Below are 27,505 nucleotides of genomic sequence, written 5' to 3'. Positions count from 1 at the left end.
CTCACTCTGAGAAGCAGTGAGCTGCAGTGAGCACCCACTGACGCCCGATAAGGGTGCCCCCGCAGACATGTACAAATCTGGCGCCCGCTCGCATGTGTAGGCTCACTTGCCATGGCCAGTCTCCCAGGTTGGCCTCGGTGCCCCCAATAATCCTACTCGTCTTCTTTATCCCGCAGTCTGTGGGGGGAAAACAAGGGTCACATGGTCTCACAGCCCGAGCCGTATCCACGCCGTCTGCGTGTGGCGAGGGAGGCTGACACTGCCGTCCCGCTATCCGTTCAGGAAAGCATCTCCCAAACTCCGCCTACTGCGCCCAGAGTTACGTATCACTCACCTGAGCATCTCACGGACAGGTACTGAGAGCTGAAACATGTCACACTGAGGGAATAAGAGAAAAATAATTATATATACCATATAACATAGTTCCCTATAGGCTTAAGCTTGCTGCATGGTCACAGCTTTGAGCACAGCCAGGGTTAAGGTGCATAGCCAGAAAACCCACCCACAGACAGCTGTTTTGACCTTAATCGCTCTCCTCTGTGTGGGGTTGGTTATACTAGCTTTGCAAAAATGAAGCAAGCATATAGCAAATGGAAATATTACTGTATGCTCCTTTGCATGTCTTAGACAGGCTTTGCTGTGGAGGGTTTTTGTCACTTTTTTTACCCACCATAACTTAAATGTATGTATGTATGTATGTATGTATGTATGTATGTATGTATGTATATATATATATATATATATATGTATATATATATATATATATATATATATATATATATATATATATATATATATATATATATATATATATATATATATATATATATATATATATTATATATCTATATCTATCTCAGATAAACCGTTACGTTCAATCGACATTGGAATGTGTTGTTCTGTGACCCACATCTCACAGAATCAGCACCGGTAATGTTTTGTATGGCCAGAAACATTAAACCCCTTGGTACCCAATGGCAATCATAGATGTGGACGGTCCAGGCGCCTTATGTGTAAACACTTTGAAGTTGACAACCATTTTTCTTCTTATACAAATGGGTCCCCTATATAAAGCTCCCTCACCGCCTAACCACGCCTGCTGTGTCTGCTCTCTCCGGTCTCCGCCAGGTTTCTGTATCGGGTTCCTTGAACCCCGTCGTGCCATAATTAAAGGAATCCTTACACATAGGGTCCCCCACATGTTTCATCTGTCCACTCCAAGCATCCTGCTGGACTCAGGATGATGGGTATTGAATTTATACCTATCTCCCAATTGGGAGGGGATAGGTAAGGCACTCTGTGTTCGGTAATCATACTGGGTCACAGCTTGGGCCCATAATCCACGCTCGGCCTAAACCAGGGCCTAGACACCAGGATTGTGGTCTAATATATGATTTCATCTATGGACCAAATATACACTAATGATTCCATCCCTTTTGGTAGCCCTTGTCCTCTGTCTCATTCTGCCGCTGCTGGACAGATATTCTTGCCGCTGCTGGACAGATATTCTATCAATCTCAATTGTAGTAATTAATTATTACAATATCTATTCTCCAATAGTCACTTTGATATGGTCTATTAATATAGATGAGGTTATCATTCGTATGATAGTATCATTCCGGCTTGCACCAATATTGTCAACAGAATCAATCAATTTTAAGAAGCTATGTATATTGATTCTGAATTAGTCAGATACAAATATATATATATATATATGTATATATGTATATATATATATATATATATATATATATAATATTTTATAATTTAGCTACTTTAGCAATTATATGCTTGTATATGTTATTTTCTGCCTAATATGCACATTGCTAATATATCATATGCATTCTAAGCAGAGCATTGGTTATGATTATTGTATACATACACGCACACACACATATTAATTGTTTTTTTTAATACCTTATCTATGAATTATTAAATAGAAGTAGTCTTTGCTATATACACGTGTGCTTGTTCCGTCCAACAAGCCCGTGTAGTTGTTTGGCAATTGAATATGTTGTGAAGATTGAGATAATGTGTGTGGCTATCATCACCTCCATTTTGGCCTAAACCGCCATTTTCTGAGTGTCTGCTTGTATGTATGCTTATCCGTTTATTTGTTTCTGTGAATAATTGATTCTGCAGAGTATCTCTTCTGGATGTAACCCACCCTTGTGTAATTCCTACGAGACATGTAATAAATTGAAATAGCATTCGTAAGCGATTTCTCCTGCATTAGATATTTCTGCTGACCGTAGGATCTGTTATCTGACAACTACAGCATACATACAGGGCTGGACAGAGTAACTCCCTTTATGTCACAAGGTTAAGAGGCCCACATCATGGTAAATTATCGATAAGAATATAGCGTATGCAGCATATTTATGTATCAACCAATATGTATTTTTTGTATGTCATCATATTATTATTTATCTCTAAGCCAGCCCCCTTAAGGGGTGTATTACTCATTTTGAAATGTATAAAATGTGATACCAATCAATATGTTGGCAGAGGCCGGAGTTCCTTGTTGGAATTCTTTTCTCTCAATTGTGCCTTGGTGCTGATAAACTCATGTGTTACTTTGAACCCTTGACTCATTGATTTTATTTCTACGCTTTGACAATGTGCTATTCTAACCCTCAATAGCTACAAAATTGGGACACTACAGTATGTCAATTTCTCTAATAACTGTTGCACAATCTCCATTTGTGTCACATGTTGCTTAGCAACGGAGGCTATTTAAATGCACCAATCAGCCGCTCAGGAAGTCCCTCCCGTGACGGAGCGCGCCGGGATGCTTTGTTTGACGTGCCGACGTCACTACTGAGAGACGGGGTCAGTGTGAGGAGAACTATTTAATCTGGTAGATCTGATTGGCCGGAATCAGATCAAAAGGTAACTCACTGGTTCTAAGGACGCAGTGAGAAAAAAATACCAGACTAACAAAAATATAACATAAACCGGTATCAAGTGCAGCAGTAAATTAAAATAATGTGCACTAGAATAGGAGAGTCCATGTAAAAAAAATCCAAATGGGGGGTGTTGCAGGGTACATGCAACCACACACCGGGGTCTCTTGATAAGGCTTATTTATTGAGCCTTAAAACATACAGCACACAAAACAAAATAGCTGCTCTTCAGCAGACAAAAACAAAATAGCTTCTCTTCAGCATAGAAAACAAGGCAGCTTCTCTTCAGCATGCAGGACACAGACAGTTAATCACACATGCACTTTGAAAACAGACCTTATAGCAGTAATCTCTTCAGTATTTCAGTCCTGTCTCCTGACCAGCTAGCCTACATGTGTGTACAGCCTGGGGGTTTTAAAACACCTTCATTATGCAGCTGGGGTCAGACTAATTAAGCAGCCCTTCTCAACTGAAACTTAACCTCGTCACTGCTGCATTGCAAGCCTAAGCATAGGTTTGCCAGGTATATGGCTGGTGACGTTCATTTACCCTGTCACAGGGGGATACCGAGCAGAGAACCCCGGGAGTGCACCAGCACCCGGAACATGGCCACGATGTTTGTTGGGACCTCCCTCTCCAAACACTGCTTCCTGGTCTTATAAATGGTTGGCTTAGCCAATGCCAGGAGCAGGATGATGAGGAGATCCCTAGGCTTATTGTCCCGGGACACTGGGCACCCAAAAATAAAAAGGAGAGGGGGAAAAGGTGCAGCCAGAACTGCAGGAGAAGGCCCCCCAAGGTGGATAAGAGGGGCTGCAGTCTGGCGCAGCTAAAATAAATATGGTACACGGACTCCCGCTCGCCGCAGAAGGGGCAGGTGGCGGGGGAGTCCGTGAAATGGGCTAAGTACTCTCCCGTGCTCAGTGCACCGTGGAGGACTCTTCAACTCAAATCCCCGGCGGGACGGAGGAGGAGGAGGAGGAGAGAAGGAGGAGGAGGGCTTGCATTGGAACCCAGCAGCCCCCGTGTGTCAGCCGCGACTCATAACTCCGTGGACTGTAACTACGGCTCCACATCGCCAGAACCGGTCCGATTTGGAGGAATATTCCATGGGAAGCTTGTGTACCGGAACCAGACTGAGACACTACTCCTATCGGTGACGTTACCTGAGCAGAGATATAGCTCTCACATGCGATTATTCACTGTCCTCTTGTGAGTGCCGGTCCTAGAGACGGTCGCCTTATACTACTTGATCACTTTAATGTCACAGAGTTATGCTACGGGTCCCAGAATGGCCCCTCGCTTACCTGTCCAGCCCCCCCTGGATGGTGTCTGATGTCCTGGTGGCCGCCAGCCCAATATTACTGGGGTTATCTTGCATTGTCACCAGCTGTGTGGTGGGAGTTCTGAAGAAGGACACATGCAACGGTTAAAACATATTTCATATACGCTCCATACATTAGGATGGGGAGTATTCATCAAAGGGTTAAAATATGCGGCTGCTTCCCAAGATATTAAAGCTGACGTTTATTTTTTAAATAATCTCCCCCCCCCCCTTTATTATGCACATCAATACAGTCCATACAATAAGTAATTAGCCAAGTTGCCGATCGATCCATTCTCCTGTGATCGATCAACATTCGGCTCAGTGGTTCACTAAATGACTGTCAGTGCAGAAGAAGAGGACCAAAGATGCAAAGTTCTGTGGGCAAGATCATGTGACCAGGCAATCACTAGATACAATTGGTGCACTGCTAGAGAGGACAGGGCTCAAAAAGGGCTGTGCCAGAGCCTGTTTCGGAAGAAGGGGATGGGACTTTGTAAATGGTTGCTATAGAAACAAAAAAAATGCTTGTTACATTATAATACATAAAATAAATACTACAAGTATTTTCTCCCAGCACAGAACTGATTTATTACACACACGTAGCATATTACTTGGTCTGCGGCTTTAATGGCCACCAAGCGAATGGTCCCCAAACACAGCCATTAATAAGCCCCTGCCCCCGCTAACGCCATGACCTGGCGACAGGACTGCGAGGGTTAAACCCGGATCCAGGTAACCCCTTCAGTACGAGGTGCTTACACACTGTTTCACAAAGAGGAGGGGGGGGTGAGATAGCTGTTCAAAAAGAGGAGAGGGGGGGGGGGTGACATAGCCGTGCATGTTAGTGATGGCGTGGGCCAGGTATACAGGGACACTCACTGCTGGAACCCGAGGCGTTGGCACACGTTGGCAGGGAAGTCATTGCTGAGCTCGGTGGAACACACAGGCAGCCAGAGGTTCTCCTTTGTGCGAGACATCACCTGCACCAGGGAGTTATCCCACCGGAACCGCACTGCACACAGAGAGCAGGGTCACACACAGCAGGACACCTGTGTCACCCTGCGGGGGAAGGGTCACACTCACTGTCCCATAGCTCCCTTCTGTCTGCGTCACCCTGCGGGGGGAGGGACAGACTCATAGCTCCCTTCTGTCTGTGTCACTGTGTCACCCAGCGGGGGGAGGAACAGACTCATAGCTCCCTTCTGTCTGTGTCACTGTGTCACCCAGCAGGGGGAGGGACAGACTCATAGCTCCCTTCTGTCTGTGTCACTGTGTCACCCTGCGGGGGGAGGGACAGACTCATAGCTCCCTTCTGTCTGTGTCACCCTTCGGGGGGAGGGACAGACTCATAGCTCCCTTCTGCCTGTCACTGTGTCACCCTGCAGAGGGAGGGACAGACTCATAGCTCCCTTCTGCCTGTCACTGTGTCACCCTGCGGGGGGAGGGACAGGCTCATAGCTCCCTTCTTTCTGTGTCACCCTGCGGGGGGAGGGACAGACTCATAGCTCCCTTCTGTCTGTGTCACCAGTCCCCAGAGTTAAAGATGATCACTTTACCACACCCCGCCTCGTCGCCTCCTTTGGCGCACTCTTTTATCCCGTTACACAGGGTCTTGTTGGGGAAACAGGATTCTCGGGGAATCGAGGAGCTCGAGTGAGAAGGATCAAACGCATGAAACTTATCTGCGAGAGAGGAGAGAGTATTACCTGAGCAGGCCGGTGTGTATACAGTATATATTTGCAATGTATACCAGCTGGAAGCCTATTTCTATAGGTTTATGTGTTCAGAGCAGTGCAGCTGCTGGGGACCTCACTTATCTGAGCCCCCCACACACGTCACTCCCACGCAGTGATCAGCCCCCCACACGTCACTCACACACAGTGATCATCCCCCCACACGCCATTCACACGCAGTGATCATCCCCCCACACGCCATTCACATGCAGTGATCATCCCCCCACACGCCATTCACACGCAGTGATCATCCCGCCACACGCCCTGATGAGCCCCCCCACACGTCATTCACACGCAGTGATGAGCCCCCCACACGCAGTGATGAGCCCCCCCAAACGTCACTCACACGCAGTGATGAGCCCCCTACACGTCACTCACACGCAGTGATGAGCCCCCCACACGTCACTCACGCAGTGATGAGCCCCCCACACGTCACTCACACGCAGTGATGAGCCCCCCCACACGTCACTCACACGCAGTGATGAGCCCCCCACACGTCACTCACACGCAGTGATGAGCCCCCCACACATAACTCACACGCAATGATGAGCCCCCCACACGTCACTCACACGCAGTGATGAGCCCCCCCACACGTCACTCACACGCAGTGATGAGCCCCCCCACACGTCACTCACACGCAGTGATGAGCCCCCCCACACGTCACTCACACGCAGTGTTCATCCCCCCACACGTCACTCACACGCAGTGATGAGCCCCCCCACACGTCACTCACACGCAGTGATGAGCCCCCCCAAATGTCACTCACATGCAGTGATGAGTCCGAGTCCAACGACCACGATGAGGAAGAGGAAGAGGAAGATGGTGGCTCTCCGACTGGAGCAGCAGGACAGGAGCGGCAACTTGTTTGAAGCTGGGAGCAGAGAATGAGAATCTATCTATTTAAACACACACATTCACGCACACACGTTCATCACAGGAGGCAGCCATCTTTTAGCTATGATACCCAATCTGGGAGACCCAGAGGCTGCAGCACAATGGGATTCATTGTGAGATCTCCTGGCCCAGCACAAACCTGGCCAGCAATGAGACCCGCGCCGGGGGAGGCTCCATCCATTTCTCTAAACATTAGATGGTAAGCTCTGCAGCCCAGATCTCCTTACTGGGTGACGGTGAGCGGATTCGCTTTGCCCGCGCGTTACCTGGCACAATGCTGCCGTGTACACGGCGTTCACGCTGGCCGAGAAGCTGATTAGTTGGAGTATTGATTCAGAGGAAATTTTAAAAAATAACAAAAATCAACCTCGTTCCCCCTCGGGGAGACCGGCGCGGGATAATCTGATGGCCCCCGGGGGTTACTAACCTGCCTACAAGTGACTTTATCTTCAGCCCTCTTATCACTTTAATCCCAGTTATTTGCTGGGGCCTTTTAAATATGGCTGGGGTACGCATGTATTCTCCCAGAATGCCCTGCTCACGTGTCATTGGGATGAATGCTTCGTAGGGCTCTGTCTGCTAAATTGTGCTACTCCCAGGAAAGGGGACATTCTTCCCTTGGCTGCCCGATCCCAATGGCATGTCCCCCTGTGGGGGACGGGGGGGACATTTGCTACTCACGGGGTCGTTCGATGACATAGTTGGGGGGCGGGACTCCCGGTTGGATGGTATAGGGCTGGTAGAAGGTGCCGTGGTGTCCGGGCTGGGAGGGTGCGGTGGGGTACACTCCGGATGAGGCATTGGTGTAAGGCTGTTAGAGACAGAAATGGAAGGACAGGTGAGACGCCCCCTGATCCCAGCGGACGGAGGGGTCCCCAACGCCTGATTTCCCCCCATTGGGGATGGATGGGACATTCTAGAGAGGGCACTGTGACTGCCTGAGCCAATCAGAGCGCTCCGTTTCCTACAGCCGTTTATACGCCACCTGTTGCATGGGGCAACACATGGTTTGAACTGATAAAAATGGAGTGATGTCATTGGCTGAGCAGAGTGGGGCATTTTGATTGGCTGATAACAGCAGAAATCAGAGAATTCTGATTGGTTGGTTTAGTATAATGGACAATTCCGACTGGCTGATATACCCGGTGCAGCGAGGTCTACGTTTCAATGAATATAAGCACGAGAGCATGTCTCTCTTTTCTCCCCCTCGTGTCTCTCACTTTTCTCCCCCCAACACATCTCTCTCCTCCTCCTTCCCCCAGCACAGCACATCTCTCTCCTCTTCCTCCACCCCAGCATGTCTCTCTCTCCCACAGCATGTCCCTCTCTCTCTCTCTTCTCCCACCAGCGGTGTCTTCCTCTCCTCTCCCCCCCAGCGGTGTCTTCCTCTCCTCCCCCCCCCCCCCCCCCAGCGGTGTCTTCCTCTCCTCTCCCCCCCAGCGGTGTCTCCCTCTCCTCTCCCCCCAGCGGTGACTCCTTCTCCTCTCCCCCCCAGCGGTGTCTTCCTCTCCTCTCCCCCCCAGTGGTGTCTTCCTCTCCCCCCCAGCGGTGTCTCCCTCTCCTCTCCCCCCAGCGGTGTCTCCCTCTCCTCTCCCCCCAGCGGTGTCTCCCTCTCCTCTCCCCCCAGCGGTGTCTCCCTCTCCTCTCCCCCCAGCGGTGTCTCCCTCTCCTCTCCCCTCAGCGGTGTCTCCCTCTCCTCTCCCCCCAGCGGTGTCTCCCTCTCCTCTCCCCCTCATGTCTCTCTTGTACTTTCTATGTTTTGTTCCCTTTTGTTATAGGAAAAGACTTGATCAAAGTTTCTCTTGGCTTCCAACCAGTGAGGTTTATGCTTTGTTACATGCCCCTAATAGCAGGAACTATGAAGTCAGCTTTAAGACACCAGAAGGGCTAGAAAAATTCTGGTTTCGTTACAAAGAAGTTAAGGATAATCCAGAATGGGATTTTTTAAAAGTTATCCAAGTATCTCGCCTTGTGACCGTGGAAGTGAATATTATCTTTGATATTGAGACTGTAGCTGTATTGTATTGTACGTCTTTATTTATATAGCACCAAGTGTACTCAGCGCTTCACAAAGAATACAGTACAGGGAATTATAATTATACAATAAATGTAGCAAAATCAGACAATGGGAAAGGAAATCCCTGCCCCGAAGAGCTTACAATCTAAGAGAAGTATACGTTTTTGGCTACAAAGACAGTGCGACGTTCAGTCTGGTTTAGTGAAAAATATGGACGCTGAAGGTTTCTGGAATGGGGGCTACAAGTTTAGAGTTAAACTCAGGCACACACACAATGTGGCATGTCACCTCCCAAACGCCATATATATTGGAAGGGATCGCGTGTGATGTTTTTATTGGGGACAGCCTAAAAAGTGTTTTAAATGTGATTCCCCCAGGCACTTAAGCTCAGCGTGTGACAAAATCCGGTGCACTTTATGTGGTTCTATTGGTCATCACAACTCTGAGTGTGACAAGGACATAGGGGCCTACAGTATGCTGTAAACGGTGCAAAGGCCCTATCGGCAGGGGTTAGAACTCGCCATGTTTTTGCTGATTTGCTCTCACGGTATACAGGAAGGCCCGAATATCTGTGAGGGCAACCTGAGCAAACTAACGCTAGCGCTGCCCACGGGCAAGACAGGACCCCCGGTACTGAGGTGGGGGAAGTATAGAACCACGCACCCACAGCAGCGGAAGCGTGCCTGGCAGGCGGATTGTCAACGTAGCCGGGTCTGGGTTGGAGAGAGTGGGTTAGTCCTGATACTTGCCAAGGTCTTGGGATGGAGAGGTCAGAATAGTATAAGTCCGTATAACCGTGGTCTGGGTTGGAGAGGTACGCAGAGTCGAGGGTAAGCCGGGGTCAATATCCAGAGGGGTTCAGAAGTCAAGCCGGGTCTGTACACGTGGAATCCAAACGGCAAGAAAGACAACACAGGAGCAAGGCACAACAAACACAGGAGCTCAGGGCTACAACCAGTTATGCTCAGCAAAGCAGGAAAGGAACTGCAGGGTATTTGTAGCACACAGGAACCAGTAGCAAGGGAGGCGGAGCGGAGGCAAGGATTGGCTGCAGGAGACACGTGGGCTTGATGCGAATTTGCCACGCAGCTGGGGAGCGGTGCACGGCGTCACGTGTGCGGGACGCACGCGAGAGAAACGCGGTGCGTCCGAGGGGGCGGAGCTAAGCTCCGTGGCAACCTAGAAGAGCTGCGCGTGCGCTCTGTAAGCAGAGCGGGGGTGCGCGAATGGCTGGTGCCAGAGTGGAGGTCTGTGCGGGGACAGGTAAGGAGGGAACACGTCGCAAAGGACGTGTTCCCCGATTCCTTACACAAACATGGCGAGTTGCCGGTGGCGATATGACTTGCCTGCCGACAAGGGCTCCCCTGGCGAGATCTGTCTGCTGCAGCACAGAGACCCGCCTCTCAGCGCAAATCTCGGCGTATACAAAATATTTTTACATGTACATTTTATTAATAGTGTAGATGTGCAGGGGGTCTCCGGTGCTGGTATTAATGGGTATCAGCTCCGGAGACCCCCGGGATCAATCCGATGCAGGAAAAGGGCCTGATTTTTTCTAGGTCCCAGATCGCCGCTCAGCCCCAGCTTCTTGCTAACTTTTTGTGGCGGGGCGATTTGGAGAAAAATTCTCCATTCTAGAGCGGCGATCCGCGGCGAGATGCTGATCAGCGCTACTAGAATACAGCGAGTTTGAAAAGCTGGCGATGAGCGGCGAGATAGGGCTTCTCGCCAAGCGGTCGGCGGATTATTTTTTTCCGCCACAAAAAAAAACGCAGGTTTTCCTAATCTCGCCAGCTTCTCGGGGCTTAGTGAATAGCAGTAGGCATTTTTGGAGAAAAGCTGGCGAGAGAGGGCTTATCGCCATTTACAGCATAGGCCCCATGGTCTGCAACCTGTGCTATAAAGGTGGTCATTCCTTTAAAGATTGCCCAGAAGCCGAGCACAACCATTATAGACCGAATTCTAATAAGCAGAGTACATCATCTCCTAGTGATAAAGAGACTAAAGGAGAGTCATCAGGAAGTCTGGAACTTACACCTGTAGAAGAGGTTTTGGGGTCTTTGGGTCTGAAATATACACCCCCGGCCCAAAGAGAGTCAGCTGGAGAACAAAGAGGTGTGACCAGACACACAGAATCTATTTATTTATCAAATGTGTTACCAGGAAGTAACACATTGAGAGTTACCTCTCGTTCTCACGCATGTCCTGGGCACCGAGTTATGATGACTGATAGATGGTTACAAATACAGTTACATAAATGAACAGGGTATACAGTATATACAGGACATTGCATGCACAGTAAGAGATAATCTATATTATAGGCGTATGTAACGGTTACAGACCAGATTAAAATGTGAGACAGCTTTAGTATAGAAAGAACTTAGACTGTTGGTGGCTGTGAGAGTCTCCGGTAGATTGCTCCAGTTTTGGGGTGCACGGTAAGAGGAGGAGCGGCCGGATACTTTTCTGATACCAAGACAAAACACAAAAACAGGGGCGCTGTTTGTAGCAAATGTAGATGTTGTATTGAACTGATTAGAATATACAAATTGAAAAACTGGTATGATTGACAAAAAAAAAATGAACTAATTAGTAAATAACTAAAAACTATTGCCTGTGTGAGTAGTTGCCTTCTCTGCCCGATCTGGATGTTAGCGTGGGCTGCTCGTTAGAGCACGAGTTGGAGTGTCCCTCTGGTTCACCGGAGCAGAAGCTGCCTCAGGAGCCGATGTTGCTTGGGTTCCCCGTCCGCCACGCTCGTCCCTCTGGTGATGCTACTCAAGGGGTGTTTCGCTGCTTCCTGGAGTTCCGCTCATGCAGTTGCTGGCGTCCTGGCGTATGTGTGGAGTCCCCCTGAGACTCCGGAGAGCAATGAGAGACGTATGCCTGACGGTCTCGTCGTGGTCTGTGCAGGATAAACCTTGGGACCATGCACAGTCTTTTGGAGTCAGATCTCAGCTGATAAGAGCTGCATGTGGTAGGGGTGAGGAGCTTGTTCAGGTAGACAGGTAGCTTGCCCAGAAAGTATTTGAAGACAAGACAGGAAGAATGAACTTTACGCCTAGACTCGAGTGATGACCAATTCAGTTCTTTGAGCATTTCGCAGTGCTGTATGTTGTTGTTGCATTGGAGAACAAAGCGGCATATTGAATTGTAGAGGGTGTCAAGTTTGCTAAGGTGGGTTTGAGGTGCTGAGCCATATACTATGCCCCCATAGTCGATAATTGGCATTAGCATCTGCTGTGCGATACACTTTCTGACCAGGAGACTTAGGGAGGATTTGTTCCTGTAAAGTACACTAGTTTGGCATAGGTCTTGGATGTCAGGGTAGCAATGTGCAACCCAAATGTTAAATGGGAGTCAAACCATATGCCCAAGTATTTAAAACTAGTAACAGGTTGCAAAGGTCTGATTTCTGAGGTATATCTGGGCCTGGCGTCAGCTGCGGCACAATCTAAGCATAGTTACATGCTAAAATGGGCAGAGGACTTAAACCTAGAATTAGACAGAGATGACTGGGAGGATATCTGGGAAGCGGCATCTAAAACATCAATTTGCACAACTATAAAAGAAAACATATACAAAATTCTGTTCCATTGGTACCTAACCCCAAATAGGCTGAGCCAGATCTTCCCCGGGTCCTCAGATTTGTGTTGGAGAGGATGCGGGCAAAAAGGAGACATGGCTCATATCTGGTGGAATTGCCCAAAAATTCAGGGGTTCTGGATCATGATACAAACAATGATACGAGAACTTCTGGGAGTAGAGATAGAGGTGGACCCGCTGGTCCTGGTGCTGGCTAAACCAATAGAGGACCTACAACCCCAAGAGAACAAAATAATAAGCCACGTCCTCACTGCAGCTCGATGCTCGGTAGCCGCGGCATGGAAAAAAATAAACACCCCCTCCAAGCAGACAGTACTGAGACGGGTCAGGGAAATAAGACTAATGGAACTCCTCTCGGCACAGCTGGGTCAAAAGGTGGATACATTCCATAAGGTTTGGTCAGTATGGCCAGGCAATTAACAATAAAACAAAGGGGCCACATGAGACTGGAGTTAATAAGCCACCCCCCCTCTCATTTCTCCTCCTTCCCCCCCTTCTCTCATTTCTCCTCTTCCACCCCCCCCCCCCATGAAAATGTTGGTCAGAAAGAAGCTGAAATGGAGAATACTGAAAGTCCAGCTCAGAATCAGACGGTAAGAGAACGGCGGCTAAAACCAGCTCAAGGCCTAATGAAGCCAGGAGTAAAAGGCAGGCAGAACATGAGAAAAGGAGACTGGGGGGTCACAGAATTTGTTATCCCACAAATTACAAAACACACAGAACCCCTACAAGCTCATATTGAACCCCCAAAATAACCACAATATATATATGCGTATAAGTGTCAAAGAGGAGTGCTACTGAGCATGGCAATATATATTTAAAACCAGACAGAACATGAAACACAGACAGAGCTCAGTGCTACAACCTATGACACAAATACACAGTAATATATATATATATATATATATATATATATATATATATATATATATATATATATATATATATATATATATATATATATATACATATATATACAGTGTTCGACAAACCTATACATTTGCTCGCCCCGGGCGAGTGGATTTAACCCCAGGGCGAGTAAATATTGGCCCAAGCAGCACACGTTTGGTACTAGGTGGTGAGTAGATTTTTTTTGTGTGGCGAGTAGATAGATATATATATATATATATATATATATATATATTTGGTGCTTATCCCATAAAGCAATAACCGACCATACGATACCGGCTGCAACACAACATCAAGGGACAGCACGCAGGTAAGTAAATAATAAATTTTCTATATTTGATAGAAGACACAAAAACCGACGTTTCGGTCCCCCAGTGGGACCTTTCTCAAGGTATATATATAAGTATCTTTTGAATAAAATGGTCTTTTAGTTTAACTCTTTGGCCAAAGTATTGTAAGCCCTTGAGCCACTCCAAGGCAGACCACGTCTCAAGGGTCCTAACACTAATATAAATTCTTAATAACCTGTACATTACCAGGAAGAATGATTTATAATACAGTAAGTCAAAATTAGTTGCATAGTTCTAAGGCTGCGTCCATAGAGGTTGGAGCAGTGCGGAACCGCGCTGACGCTGAGGCTCGCCTGCTGAAGCCTGTGCGATTCTATACACATGCAGGCAAGCCAGCTGGCGCGATCGGGAGGCGGGCAGTGACGTCGCTGGGCCAATCGCACGCAACACACCGACGTCACGGCGCCGTGACGTTGACGCTGCTTAAGGCTGATTGGATGTTTTCAGCCGACAGCGCGCTGAAAAACAGCTTGGCTGTCGGCTGAAAAATCCAACTCCTCAGCACACCTGCGGACGCTCGCGTGAGCCCCCTCTAAAGACATCCTCATTGAGGATGCCGGGGCACAGCGCGGAACGTCCGCACGGCTCAGCGCGGCTTGTCCTTCTATGGACGTGGCCTAAGTCTGATAAAGCTCTTATTAACCTGTATAATACCAGGAAAAGCACTCTGTATTAGATTTGTCGCAATAAAATTGTCTGCAAGTTCCCATGAGTGTGGAAGGTGAGATGGAGTGAGCTTCTAACCATTTCAAAGTGGGTAGGGGTGAGCTTCAAACTTGGGAAGGAGGAGCCACCCTCCAAATCAGCCAGGAACAGCTGAACAGAATTGTGTGGTTATTATGGGGGTTCAATATGAACTTGTAGGGGTTCTGTGTGTTTTGCAATTCTGTTAAGCTGTTCTTGTAAAAAGACCATTTTATTCAAAAGAGATATATATATATATATTTATTTATTTAGGCACTGTACTGTGTATTTGTGTGTCATAGGATGTAGCACTGACCTCTGCCTGTGTTTCATGTTCTGTCTCTGGTTTTAAATATCCCACAAATTACTAAGGAGATACACACTAATGCACAGGCAACTGCAGCTACACCTAAGACAGAGACCCTGCATATAGCTGCACCTTACACAGAGACCCCGCTAATACACTGGCAACACGTTTTATCCTTAGCTGGCTAGTTCCGCAAGCCGGGAGATGTCCCGGCTTGCTAGCCAAATCCCCTCAGCGTGCCGCGCGTCACTGATGCGCGGTCACGCTTCATCGGGTGCCTGCGCCCCATGCACGCGTGCCCAGGGCTCCCCGAGGGAGCCCTGGTGTCCCGCGATGTGGGGGACGGCGGTGGGGGGTTCCGGGGGACCCGGCGGACCCGGAGAGGGGAGGGGGAAGCCCCGATCGGAGGACCGCTCCTCCGAGGCTTCGGCGCGCGCACGGGACACCCCGGCGCGCGCCCGGTTACTGTCGCGGCCGAGACCAGGCAAAGGTAAGAATAAACTCGGCCGCGACAGTAGCTGCACTGGAGACAGAGACCCTGTAAACAACTGCACCGGATCACTGCTCGGCAGTGTTTCTCACCACCCCCTCTTTGTTGAGATCGAACGAGGTCGATGTAGACTCAGCGCGGGTTGAGCTCCGTCGCCCCTATTCTCAGAAGGACACCGCAAAGGTAGTTTGCAGTGTTCTTCTGGTAATGAGGAGCAAAATGTTTTGCTCTGTGGGATCCAAAGGTTTAAGTAAGGAGATTGGCACCGAGCAGCTTCCACCGGTGGTGCCCGTTTATCGCGAGAATAGGGGCGACGGAGCACAACCCACGGAGCCAATTGCCCGTATTGCTGTCTTTCTCTCCCCATTTGCTCCCCCCGGATTGTATGAAAAACATGGTCGCACTTTGGAACAGTGAAGACAGGTCCCACCAGAGCTGGGAGTATAGATGCATTTATTTATATTTCACCAAATACTCACTTTGTGTTATATTTGTATATTTACACATTTGTGTTATAATTAATCACTACAGTTATAATTATTTATTCACTATAGATTTCTAGTGAGCACTTAGTACTGTTTGCGCCTTTCTATCACCCTCACTTGTGCAACAACTGCACCGGAGACAGAGACCCTGCAAACAGCTGAGGGGAGCAGAAAGGTGCAGGAATTAGCAGCCAGAACCAAGGCAGACACACTGCAAACAGCCCAGGCTGAGAGCCTGAATGATGCTGGCAATACACCTGAATCAGCCCAAGCACAGGAAGAAGTGTCTGAAATAGAAATGGCTGAAGCAGTGGAAAACGCTGAAGCAGTAGAGGCTTTTGAGGCACAAGAAATGGAGATTCCTAAAATGGGAGAGAAATCCATACAGCCTGCAGCAGCATCAAAGCCCTTGGCAGAAACAGGAGCGGCAAAAGCAAAGTCCTTAGGTGAAGCAGGAACGGCAGCAAAACCAACAGGAGCGGCTGAGCCAGCTCCCCCCAGCAGTCAGCATGGAGTACAAGACACCCAGGTACATCTTATATTTCATTTGATGATGCCAGAAAGCGCAGGAACGTAGTCAGACTGCATTATTGTGGAGATATGGTTCCTATACCGCACAGATTTGTTATAGGAAAGGACTTGATCAAAGTTTCTCTTGGCTTCCAACCCAGTGAGGTTTATGCTTTGTTACATGCTCCTAATAGCAGGAACTATGAAGTCAGCTTTAAGACACCAGAAGGGCTAGAAAAATATTGGTTTCCTTACAAAGAAGTGAAGGATAATCCAGAATGGGATTTTTTTTTAAAGTTATCCAAGTATCTCGCCCTGTGACCGTGGAAGTGAATATTATCTTTGATATTGAGACTGTAGCGGACATATATTTTTGGCTACAAAGACAGTGCGATGTTCAGTCTGGTCCAGTGAAAAATATGGATGCTGAAGGTTTCTGGAATGTGGGCTACAAGTTTAAAGTTAAACTCAGATACACACAATGTGGCATGTCACCTCCCAAATGCCATATATATTGGAAGGGACCGCGGACGATGTTTTTATTGGGGACAAACTAAAAAGTGTTTTAAATGTGATTCCCCAAGACACTTGAGCTCAGCTTGTGATAAAATCAGATGCACGTCATGTGGTTCAATTGGTCATCACAGCTCCAAGTGTGACAAGGACATAGTCTGCAACCTGTGCTTTAAATGTGGTCATTCCTTTAAAGATTGCCCAGAAGCCGAACACAACCAGTATAGACAGAGGGGAATGTATAGTGTACAGAGTACAACAACATCTCATGATAAAGAGAGCGGAGTCTTCGGGGGGGGGGGGGGGGTGACAGTGAAGGGGTACCCAGGCCATTAATAAAGGAGCCATATTGAGGAATTGTAAAATGTCAGCTCTGCAACCCAATCACGGCAGAAACTGTGTTTTGTGATAAAACTGTATATGTGTGTCTTATTATTCCAGGAGTGTTAACCAGCGAACATTTCCCTGTTTCAGCACAGACCAGAATAGTAACACCGGGCAGGGGAATGAATTACATTCAGGTCCCCCGGTATATGCCCGCGAACCCCAGAACCAGAGGGGGGGGAGGGGGGTTCAGAGTAAAATCATTTTTTAAGATTGTGTATCTTACGGCAAGGTTTCTCTGTATAAGTGGAAAAGAGAAAAGTGGTATATGTGGTGCTCAATAATTGAAACAGGTTCCTCATGTATGTAGTAATAACATCATAAATCCACAATAGGTAGTCCAGTTGCAATGGAGTGCCCCCCAAATGAATATAACAAAACTGAAGGGGAAAGTGAATAGTGGAGTCGGCTTAGACATCCACAATGATGTACACAATATAAGAACAATACAAGTGGAAAAGAAAATGGTTTTAAAAGTACCCAAGGTTTATATTTTTATTAAAGTAAGGGTCAGAGGAAGTCATTCAGTATGGATAAAAATCCATTTGCATGAGAGACACAGGGGCTAATCTGCCCTCTATGCTTCAAAGGCAATCCAGGATAGGGAGGTGTTAAACCATTTGTTAGCAAGGGGGGGAAAGGAAGAGAATTTCATTAAGCCATCCTGGCAAATGGGTGCTCTGCCCAGACTGAGTGGCGCCAGGTAGAGAGGACGGGCCTCATATGCTAAGCGGCCAAGGTGCAAAGTTGGCACATGCCCAGAGCAGACTGAGAATACCCTCTGCCAGGTTTGCAAAGTATTGGCAACTCCGTGATAGGGGGAAGGAATTATTCCCACGGAGTAGATTGGCTGCACGGGTTAAGTATAGGACTGTTTAGTGCATAAGCAATCCTGCAGCCCATGGGGAAGCAGTTCCATCATGTAACAAGTACCATCTAAGGATTCATGCAAGAAACATCTAAGCTTCAAGATTTTAAAGTTTCATCACGAAAGAAGCAGAGCTGGCGGAGCAAAACAGCAGTGGCAAGTTGCACTGCTGACCGAGAACTGTTTCAGGCTATTTTTGCGAGCAACTGCTCCTGGGAAATTGCTCCTAGAGACTTTGTTTTGGCAACATTTTAATTTGTTTGACCTAGTTCCAGTAAGTGTATTTTCGTTGTAATTGTAAACCAAGCTGTGTATGTTCATTCTATAAATAAATCACAATTTATTTTATCTCTTGCTTTGCTCAATCAAAGGATCCGGGTATTTTGGTGTTAGAAGTTCTGGTCTACCGTGACAGGGGGGTCTTGGGCTCGCGCCTGTGGAGGAAGTTTTGGGGTCATTTGGTCTAGAACGTGCACCTCTGGCCCGGGGAGAGTCAGATGGAGAACACAGGAGTGATCAGAGTTTAGTACTAGACACACATAATTCTACTCAGGAAGGTGATGAACCTTGCGGAGATGGCGGTGAACCTTACACAGATGGTGATGATGAACAGGACACAATGAAAAGGAAAAACAAGACTGTCAAAACCAGCTCATCTGGAAAGAAAACTACAAAAACTGGAGATAAAGAAACTGTCCGAGAAGAGATCTCACTGCACAATACATATGAGGTATTGGAGAAAAAGAGTTGGAGCGAAGAGATGGATGACGCAGACCCCGATATGTTGGACAGTCAGACCCCACAGCAGTCTGGATCTATTCAGGACATTGAGATGGCCGGACCATCAAATAAGAGAAATCTTCCATCAGAGAGCCCCCCCGGGAGAAAGAAAAAGGTCGAAAAGAAAAATGTTAATAGGAAAAAGGGTGGTGGTGATTCACTAAATATGCCAAAGTGCCCCTCTCCACTGTGAATAGTATTAGAAGGGGGGGGGGGGGAACAAAGACTGAAGCCTTTTTTTCCTTGAAGGACTTTAACAATTAGATTCTCTTTTTGCAGGAAACTTGCCTGACCACTTTGTGTTATTTATCTATCAGATGTAAAGTGTATATAACAGGGGGAATCTGAGAGGTTGGAGAGAAATGTGTAAGTAGTGTGTGTATTTGTAAATAATTGTATTTTGTATTTAAATAAAGATTCCACACACATGTATACACAGCACAGGTACAACATGAGCAGCGGCAGTGCCAGCCTCCCCCTCACATGTATACACAGCACAGGTACAACGCGGGCAGCGGCAGTGCCAGCCTCCCCCTCACATGTATACTGTACAAAGCACAGGTAGAGCGCGGGCAGCGGCAGTGCCAGCCTCCCCTTCACATGTATACACAGCACAGGTAGAGCGCGGGCAGCGGCAGTGCCAGCCTCCCCTTCACATGTATACACAGCACAGGTACAACGCGGGCAGCGGCAGTGCCAGCCTCTCCCTCACATGTATACACAGCACAGGTAGAGCGCGGGCAGCGGCAGTGCCAGCCTCCCCCTCACATGTATACACAGCACAGGTACAACGTGGGCAGCGGCAGTGCCAGCCTCTCCCTCACATGTATACACAGCACAGGTAGAGCGCGGGCAGCGGCAGTGCCAGCCTCCCCCTCACATGTATACACAGCACAGGTAGAGCGCGGGCAGCGGCAGTGCCAGCCTCTCCCTCACATGTATACACAGCACAGGTAGAGCGCGGGCAGCGGCAGTGCCAGCCTCCCCCTCACATGTATACACAGCACAGGTACAACGTGGGCAGCGGCAGTGCCAGCCTCCCCCTCACATGTATACACAGCACAGGTACAACGCGGGCAGCGGCAGTGCCAGCCTCCCCCTCACATGTATACACAGCACAGGTAGAGCGCGGGCAGCGGCAGTGCCAGCCTCCCCCTCACATGTATACACAGCACAGGTACAACGCGGGCAGCGGCAGTGCCAGCCTCCCCCTCACATGTATACACAGCACAGGTACAACGTGGGCAGCGGCAGTGCCAGCCTCTCCCTCACATGTATACACAGCACAGGTAGAGCGCGGGCAGCGGCAGTGCCAGCCTCCCCCTCACATGTATACACAGCACAGGTACAACGCGGGCAGCGGCAGTGCCAGCCTCCCCCTCACATGTATACACAGCACAGGTAGAGCGCGGGCAGCGGCAGTGCCAGCCTCCCCCTCACATGTATACACAGCACAGGTACAACGCGGGCAGCGGCAGTGCCAGCCTCCCCCTCACATGTATACACAGCACAGGTAGAGCGCGGGCAGCGGCAGTGCCAGCCTCCCCCTCACATGTATACACAGCACAGGTAGAGCGCGGGCAGCGGCAGTGCCAGCCTCCCCCTCACATGTATACACAGCACAGGTACAACGCGGGCAGCGGCAGTGCCAGCCTCCCCCTCACATGTATACACAGCACAGGTAGAGCGCGGGCAGCGGCAGTGCCAGCCTCCCCCTCACATGTATACACAGCACAGGTAGAGCGCGGGCAGCGGCAGTGCCAGCCTCCCCCTCACATGTATACACAGCACAGGTAGAGCGCGGGCAGCGGCAGTGCCAGCCTCCCCCTCACATGTATACACAGCACAGGTAGAGCGCGGGCAGCGGCAGTGCCAGCCTCCCCCTCACATGTATACACAGCACAGGTAGAGCGCGGGCAGCGGCAGTGCCAGCCTCCCCCTCACATGTATACACAGCACAGGTAGAGCGCGGGCAGCGGCAGTGCCAGCCTCCCCCTCACATGTATACACAGCACAGGTAGAGCGCGGGCAGCGGCAGTGCCAGCCTCCCCCTCACATGTATACACAGCACAGGTAGAGCGCGGGCAGCGGCAGTGCCAGCCTCCCCCTCACATGTATACACAGCACAGGTACAGCGCGGGCAGCGGCAGTGCCAGCCTCCCCCTCACATGTATACACAGCACAGGTAGAGCGCGGGCAGCGGCAGTGCCAGCCTCCCCCTCACATGTATACACAGCACAGGTAGAGCGCGGGCAGCGGCAGTGCCAGCCTCCCCCTCACATGTATACACAGCACAGGTAGAGCGCGGGCAGCGGCAGTGCCAGCCTCCCCCTCACATGTATACACAGCACAGGTAGAGCGCGGGCAGCGGCAGTGCCAGCCTCCCCCTCACATGTATACACAGCACAGGTAGAGCGCGGGCAGCGGCAGTGCCAGCCTCCCCCTCACATGTATACACAGCACAGGTAGAGCGCGGGCAGCGGCAGTGCCAGCCTCCCCCTCACATGTATACACAGCACAGGTAGAGCGCGGGCAGCGGCAGTGCCAGCCTCCCCCTCACATGTATACACAGCACAGGTAGAGCGCGGGCAGCGGCAGTGCCAGCCTCCCCTTCACATGTATACACAGCACAGGTAGAGCGCGGGCAGCGGCAGTGCCAGCCTCCCCCTCACATGTATACACAGCACAGGTAGAGCGCGGGCAGCAGCAGTGCCAGCCTCCCCCTCACATGTATACACAGCACAGGTAGAGCGCGGGCAGCGGCAGTGCCAGCCTCCCCCTCACATGTATACACAGCACAGGTAGAGCGCGGGCAGCGGCAGTGCCAGCCTCCCCTTCACATGTATACACAGCACAGGTAGAGCGCGGGCAGCGGCAGTGCCAGCCTCCCCCTCACATGTATACACAGCACAGGTAGAGCGCGGGCAGCGGCAGTGCCAGCCTCCCCCTCACATGTATACACAGCACAGGTAGAGCGCGGGCAGCGGCAGTGCCAGCCTCCCCCTCACATGTATACACAGCACAGGTAGAGCGCGGGCAGCGGCAGTGCCAGCCTCCCCCTCACATGTATACACAGCACAGGTAGAGCGCGGGCAGCGGCAGTGCCAGCCTCCCCCTCACATGTATACACAGCACAGGTAGAGCGCGGGCAGCGGCAGTGCCAGCCTCCCCTTCACATGTATACACAGCACAGGTAGAGCGCGGGCAGCGGCAGTGCCAGCCTCCCCCTCACATGTATACACAGCACAGGTAGAGCGCGGGCAGCGGCAGTGCCAGCCTCCCCCTCACATGTATACACAGCACAGGTAGAGCGCGGGCAGCGGTTTTCATGTTTCCGAGACATTAGGGCTGGGATATTTGGGGGAATGAGGACAGGATTGTGTGTATGGGAAGAATGCTCCGAGGACGACATCCCGGCACCTACACAATACATAACGTACTGGATGTACGTTGCCAGACGCATGTATATCCCCACATATACACAGCAGTGTACCCCCACACATAGAAGTTCCAGAGATGTAGGCAACGGAGCACAGCAAGCGGAAAAAGAGCAAGTGGGGGCTACGAGGTCAAAAATAATACAAATGTATTGAATCAAAATACACATGGTATATAGCAGGTAAGTGCCACTCTGACGCGTTTCGCGCAACAGTGCTTTATCAAAGACACTGTGTAAGTTTTATTATATTCACGCCAGGGGATTTGTGCACCCACATTTTACCTCTATAGTAAGGTAACTGATACTGGCTTTGGTCAGATTTTAATTGCACTACTCACAAAAGCATATGCTTTATTTAACCGCTTCAAGGCTTTCTCACATTTTTTACTAGTCCATATATTCAGTGTAGGTACCTGCAAAAATTGGGCATGCCGTGACGTGGCTGCATACTGGTCATGCCGTGACGTGGCTGCATACTGGTCATGCCGTGACGTGGCTGCATACTGGTCATGCCGTGACGTGGCTGCATACTGGTCATGCCGTGACGTGGCTGTATACTGGTCATGCCGTGACGTGGCTGCATACTGGTCATGCCGTGACGTGGCTGCATACTGGTCATGCCGTGACGTGGCTGCATACTGGTCATGCCGTGACGTGGCTGCATACTGGTCATGCTGTGACGTGGCTGCATACTGGTCATGCCGTGACGTGGCTTGCAGGCTTATAATGCTTTGGCCAAAGGGTTTAACTAAATGACCCTTATTCATGAGATCACGATTTTATTTTAGCCTAATTGGTAGGAGCGCAGGAATCGTTCTTTTTGTTTTTCTATATCTTTTTACCTGCAGCAAACTTCTATAGGGAGGAGCGCGGTAATATGTACAGCCTGTATATTGGCACTACCTTATTTGAGATTTGGATGCACTGAAAATTGGACTTTGTGCTAATTATATTCCCGTATACCCCCACACATATACCAGCAGTATACCCCACATATCCCAGCAGTATACATGTGACGCGGGGGTGAGGATACGCTGGCACTGTGACGCGGGGGTGAGGATACGCTGGCACTGTGACACGGGGGGAGGATACGCTGGCACTGTGACGCGGGGGCGAGGATACGCTGGCACTGTGACGCGGGGGCGAGGATACGCTGGCACTGTGACGCGGGGGTGAGGATACGCTGGCACTGTGACGCGGGGGTGAGGATACGCTGGCACTGTGACACGGGGGGAGGATACGCTGGCACTGTGACGCGGGGGCGAGGATACGCTGGCACTGTGACGCGGGGCGAGGATACGCTGGCACTGTGACGCGGGGCGAGGATACGCTGGCACTGTGACGCGGGGTGAGGATACGCTGGCACTGTGACGCGGGGGCGAGGATACGCTGGCACTGTGACGCGGGGGCGAGGATACGCTGGCACTGTGACAAGGGGTGAGGATACGCTGGCACTGTGACGCGGGGCGAGGATACGCTGGCACTGTGACACGGGGGTGAGGATACGCTGGCACTGTGACGCGGGGTGAGGATACGCTGGCACTGTGACGCGGGGGCGAGGATACGCTGGCACTGTGACGCGGGGGCGAGGATACGCTGGCACTGTGACGCGGGGGCGAGGATACGCTGGCACTGTGACACGGGGGGAGGATACGCTGGCACTGTGACGCGGGGGGAGGATACGCTGGCACTGTGACGCGGGGGGAGGATACGCTGGCACTGTGACGCGGGGGGAGGATACGCTGGCACTGTGACACGGGGGGAGGATACGCTGGCACTGTGACGCGGGGCGAGGATACGCTGGCACTGTGACACGGGGCGAGGATACGCTGGCACTGTGACGCGGGGGGAGGATACGCTGGCACTGTGACGCGGGGGGAGGATACGCTGGCACTGTGACGCGGGGGGAGGATACGCTGGCACTGTGACGCGGGGGCGAGGATACGCTGGCACTGTGACGCGGGGGCGAGGATACGCTGGCACTGTGACGCGGGGTGAGGATACGCTGGCACTGTGACGCGGGGGGGAGGATACGCTGGCACTGTGACGCGGGGGTGAGGATACGCTGGCACTGACACGGGGTGAGGATACGCTGGCACTGTGACGCGGGGGCGAGGATACGCTGGCACTGTGACGCGGGGGCGAGGATACGCTGGCACTGTGACACGGGGGGAGGATACGCTGGCACTGTGACGCGGGGGTGAGGATACGCTGGCACTGTGACACGGGGTGAGGATACGCTGGCACTGTGACGCGGGGGCGAGGATACGCTGGCACTGTGACGCGGGGGCGAGGATACGCTGGCACTGTGACACGGGGCGAGGATACGCTGGCACTGTGATGCGGGGGTGAGGATACGCTGGCACTGTGACACGGGGCGAGGATACGCTGGCACTGTGACGCGGGGGCGAGGATACGCTGGCACTGTGACACGGGGCGAGGATACGCTGGCACTGTGACGCGGGGGCGAGGATACACTGGCACTGTGACACGGGGCGAGGATACGCTGGCACTGACACGGGGCGAGGATACGCTGGCACTGTGACGCGGGGGGAGGATACGCTGGCACTGTGACGCGGGGGGGAGGATACGCTGGCACTGTGACGCGGGGGTGAGGATACGCTGACACTGTGACACGGGGCGAGGATACGCTGGCACTGACACGGGGCGAGGATACGCTGGCACTGTGACGCGGGGGGAGGATACGCTGGCACTGTGACGCGGGGGGGAGGATACGCTGGCACTGTGACGCGGGGGTGAGGATACGCTGGCACTGACACGGGGTGAGGATACGCTGGCACTGTGACACGGGGGTGAGGATACGCTGGCACTGTGACGCGGGGGCGAGGATACGCTGGCACTGTGACGCGGGGGCGAGGATACGCTGGCACTGTGACGCGGGGGGAGGATACGCTGGCACTGTGACACGGGGCGAGGATACGCTGGCACTGTGATGCGGGGCGGAGGATACGCTGGCACTGTGACGCGGGGGAGGATACGCTGGCACTGTGACGCGGGGGCGAGGATACGCTGGCACTGTGACGCGGGGGGAGGATACGCTGGCACTGTGACACGGGGCGAGGATACGCTGGCACTGTGACGCGGGGCGAGGATAAGCTGGCACTGTGACGCGGGGGTGAGGATACGCTGGCACTGTGACGCGGGGGTGAGGATACGCTGGCACTGTGACGCGGGGGCGAGGATACGCTGGCACTGTGACACGGGGGCGAGGATACGCTGGCACTGTGACACGGGGGCGAGGATACGCTGGCACTGTGATGCGGGGGCGAGGATACGCTGGCACTGTGACGCGGGGGTGAGGATACGCTGGCACTGTGACGCGGGGGTGAGGATACGCTGGCACTGTGACACGGGGGGAGGATACGCTGGCACTGTGACGCGGGGGTGAGGATACGCTGGCACTGTGACGCGGGGGTGAGGATACGCTGGCACTGTGACGCGGGGGCGAGGATACGCTGGCACTGTGACACGGGGGCGAGGATACGCTGGCACTGTGACGCGGGGGTGAGGATACGCTGGCACTGTGACGCGGGGGTGAGGATACGCTGGCACTGTGACACCCTGCTCAGGGTTATTGCTAAACAGGTTCCATTTAAATAACTGCCAGTGACTGGCCTCCTCAGCGCGCACTTCCAGGTATGAGTCTCGGCCCAGGAATGTGCCGTCCCACTGGCAAAAACGGGGTTACTACGACTTAAATCTCATTTATTATGCAAACAAACATGTCCTCGAATAAACAGCCGGGTAATATGACAGCAAGTACATCGCCCACCCATTCGCTGGCCAGGTGCAGGTTCCGAGCCCCAACCATCACATGTACAGGACGGGGAACATTCCACTGGCAGCCCAGGTGAGGCAGCCCAGGCTATAAATATGATGGTGACATTGTTTTGCAATCCCCACGTGACCTCGGTGAGCTCACAACTCCACCACTCAGGATGTATCCAATAAGTGTAATCAATTGCACAGATATAGAGGCACATATCTCCATGTATTTCTAAAACATTCGAGTATACACTTCAGAAAATAGCACATGGAATCGCCCAGCCCACGTACCCATGCCTGGTCTGCCATGTTGAGTTTGTGCAGTTCCCTCCTTAACGAGGGAATGTCACACGGTGTAATACATGATAACTTTTCCAGCTCATTATACTCACTCTGAGCCGGACAGTGACCCTGTTATGTGGGAGACACAGACTTCACAAGCAACCTGCATTATAATGAGGGAGCTTTCTAATAAGAGACAGCTTGTTAATGAGAGAGACTGCGAGAGATGGAAACACTGCCTGGCAGTGAGAGAGAGAGACTGTGTGAGAGAGACTGCGAGACATATACAGTAGAGAGAGACTGCCTTGCGGTGAGAGAGAGACTGCGAGACATATACAGTAGAGACTGTGTGTGTGTGTTTTGCCTCGGGAGGGGAATAATTACATTGAAGTGACTGACAGTAATAGGTCTCCCCTGTGAATGTGTATAGTGGTATTAAGCTCCGTTGTTTTCTCACGGTGTGTGTGTGTGTGTTTGTGTATGTGTATATATATATATATATTGCTGCCTGAGAGACACGGACCGATAATGTGACCTGACTCTGGGGCTTGAAAAGTATTCGCACACTTCAAAGGCTGTGACTGCTGCTCCTTCCCTCTGTGTATAAACACCCGTCTCCCTCTCATTCTCCTTCTCCACTACTCGTCTAACCCAGCAGGGAAGTCCTCCGCTCTGCATGTAAACAGCTCCCGCATTGCACAGTGGTACGGAGTACTTACCGGAGGGTATTCCATGTCTGTATGGAGTAGCGAGAGGTCAGCAGCAGCAGCTGGGGAGAGCAGCGCTCATGTTGTGTACCTGAGAGAGGGGTGTGAGTCTGATCTCAGCCTCCCTCCCTGCCAGGTAATAGCTCCTCCCTCCCTGCCAGGTAATAGCTCCTCCCTGCCAGGTAATACCTCCTCCCAGGTAATAGCTCCTCCCTCCATGCCAGGTAACAGCTCCTCCCTCCCTGCCAGGTAACAGCTCCTCCCCCTGCCAGGTAACAGCTCCTCCCCCTGCCAGGTAATAACTCCTCCCTCCCTGCCAGGTAATACCTCCTCCCCCTGCCAGGCAATACCTCCTCCCCCCTCTCTCCCTGACAGGTTATACCTCCTCCTCCCTCCCTCCCTCCCTCCCTCCCTGGCAGGTAATATCTCCTCCCCCTCTCTCCCTGTCAGGTAAAACACCTCCCAACCCTCCCTGCCAGGTAATACCTCCTCCCTCCTTCTCACCTAACCTGTAGTACCAGTCCTCAC

At 51.2% G+C, this 27,505-nt stretch overlaps 1 protein-coding gene across 1 annotated transcript; it reads right to left on the bottom strand.

Annotated features, from left to right (window-relative positions):
* On the bottom strand, positions 1-27,505 carry LOC142477027 (transmembrane protease serine 13-like). Its single transcript, XM_075582097.1, has 9 exons — positions 27,482-27,505; positions 26,990-27,068; positions 7,542-7,671; positions 6,733-6,837; positions 5,790-5,915; positions 5,113-5,245; positions 4,214-4,312; positions 335-378; positions 1-177 (listed from the first exon to the last, which is right to left on the bottom strand). The coding sequence occupies exons 2-9, from the start codon at positions 27,002-27,004 to the stop codon at positions 2-4; spliced, it is 828 nt and encodes a 275-aa protein (XP_075438212.1). The 5' UTR covers positions 27,005-27,068; positions 27,482-27,505; the 3' UTR covers position 1.

The sequence above is a fragment of the Ascaphus truei genome, unplaced genomic scaffold, assembly GCF_040206685.1.
Source record: "Ascaphus truei isolate aAscTru1 unplaced genomic scaffold, aAscTru1.hap1 HAP1_SCAFFOLD_1880, whole genome shotgun sequence".
Taxonomy (NCBI): domain Eukaryota; kingdom Metazoa; phylum Chordata; class Amphibia; order Anura; family Ascaphidae; genus Ascaphus; species Ascaphus truei.
The sequence above is the reverse complement of the archived record's forward strand: the minus strand, read 5'-3'. Positions and strand labels throughout refer to the sequence as shown.

Excerpts from the sequence above, each read along its gene's own strand:
- LOC142477027 (XM_075582097.1), bottom strand. Across the intron at positions 5,916-6,732 it reads ACTCGGACTCATCACTGCAT|ATAAGTTTCATGCGTTTGAT; the intron begins GTGAGTGACATT and ends CCTCTCTCGCAG. Across the intron at positions 178-334 it reads CCTGTCCGTGAGATGCTCAG|ACTGCGGGATAAAGAAGACG; the intron begins GTGAGTGATACG and ends TTCCCCCCACAG.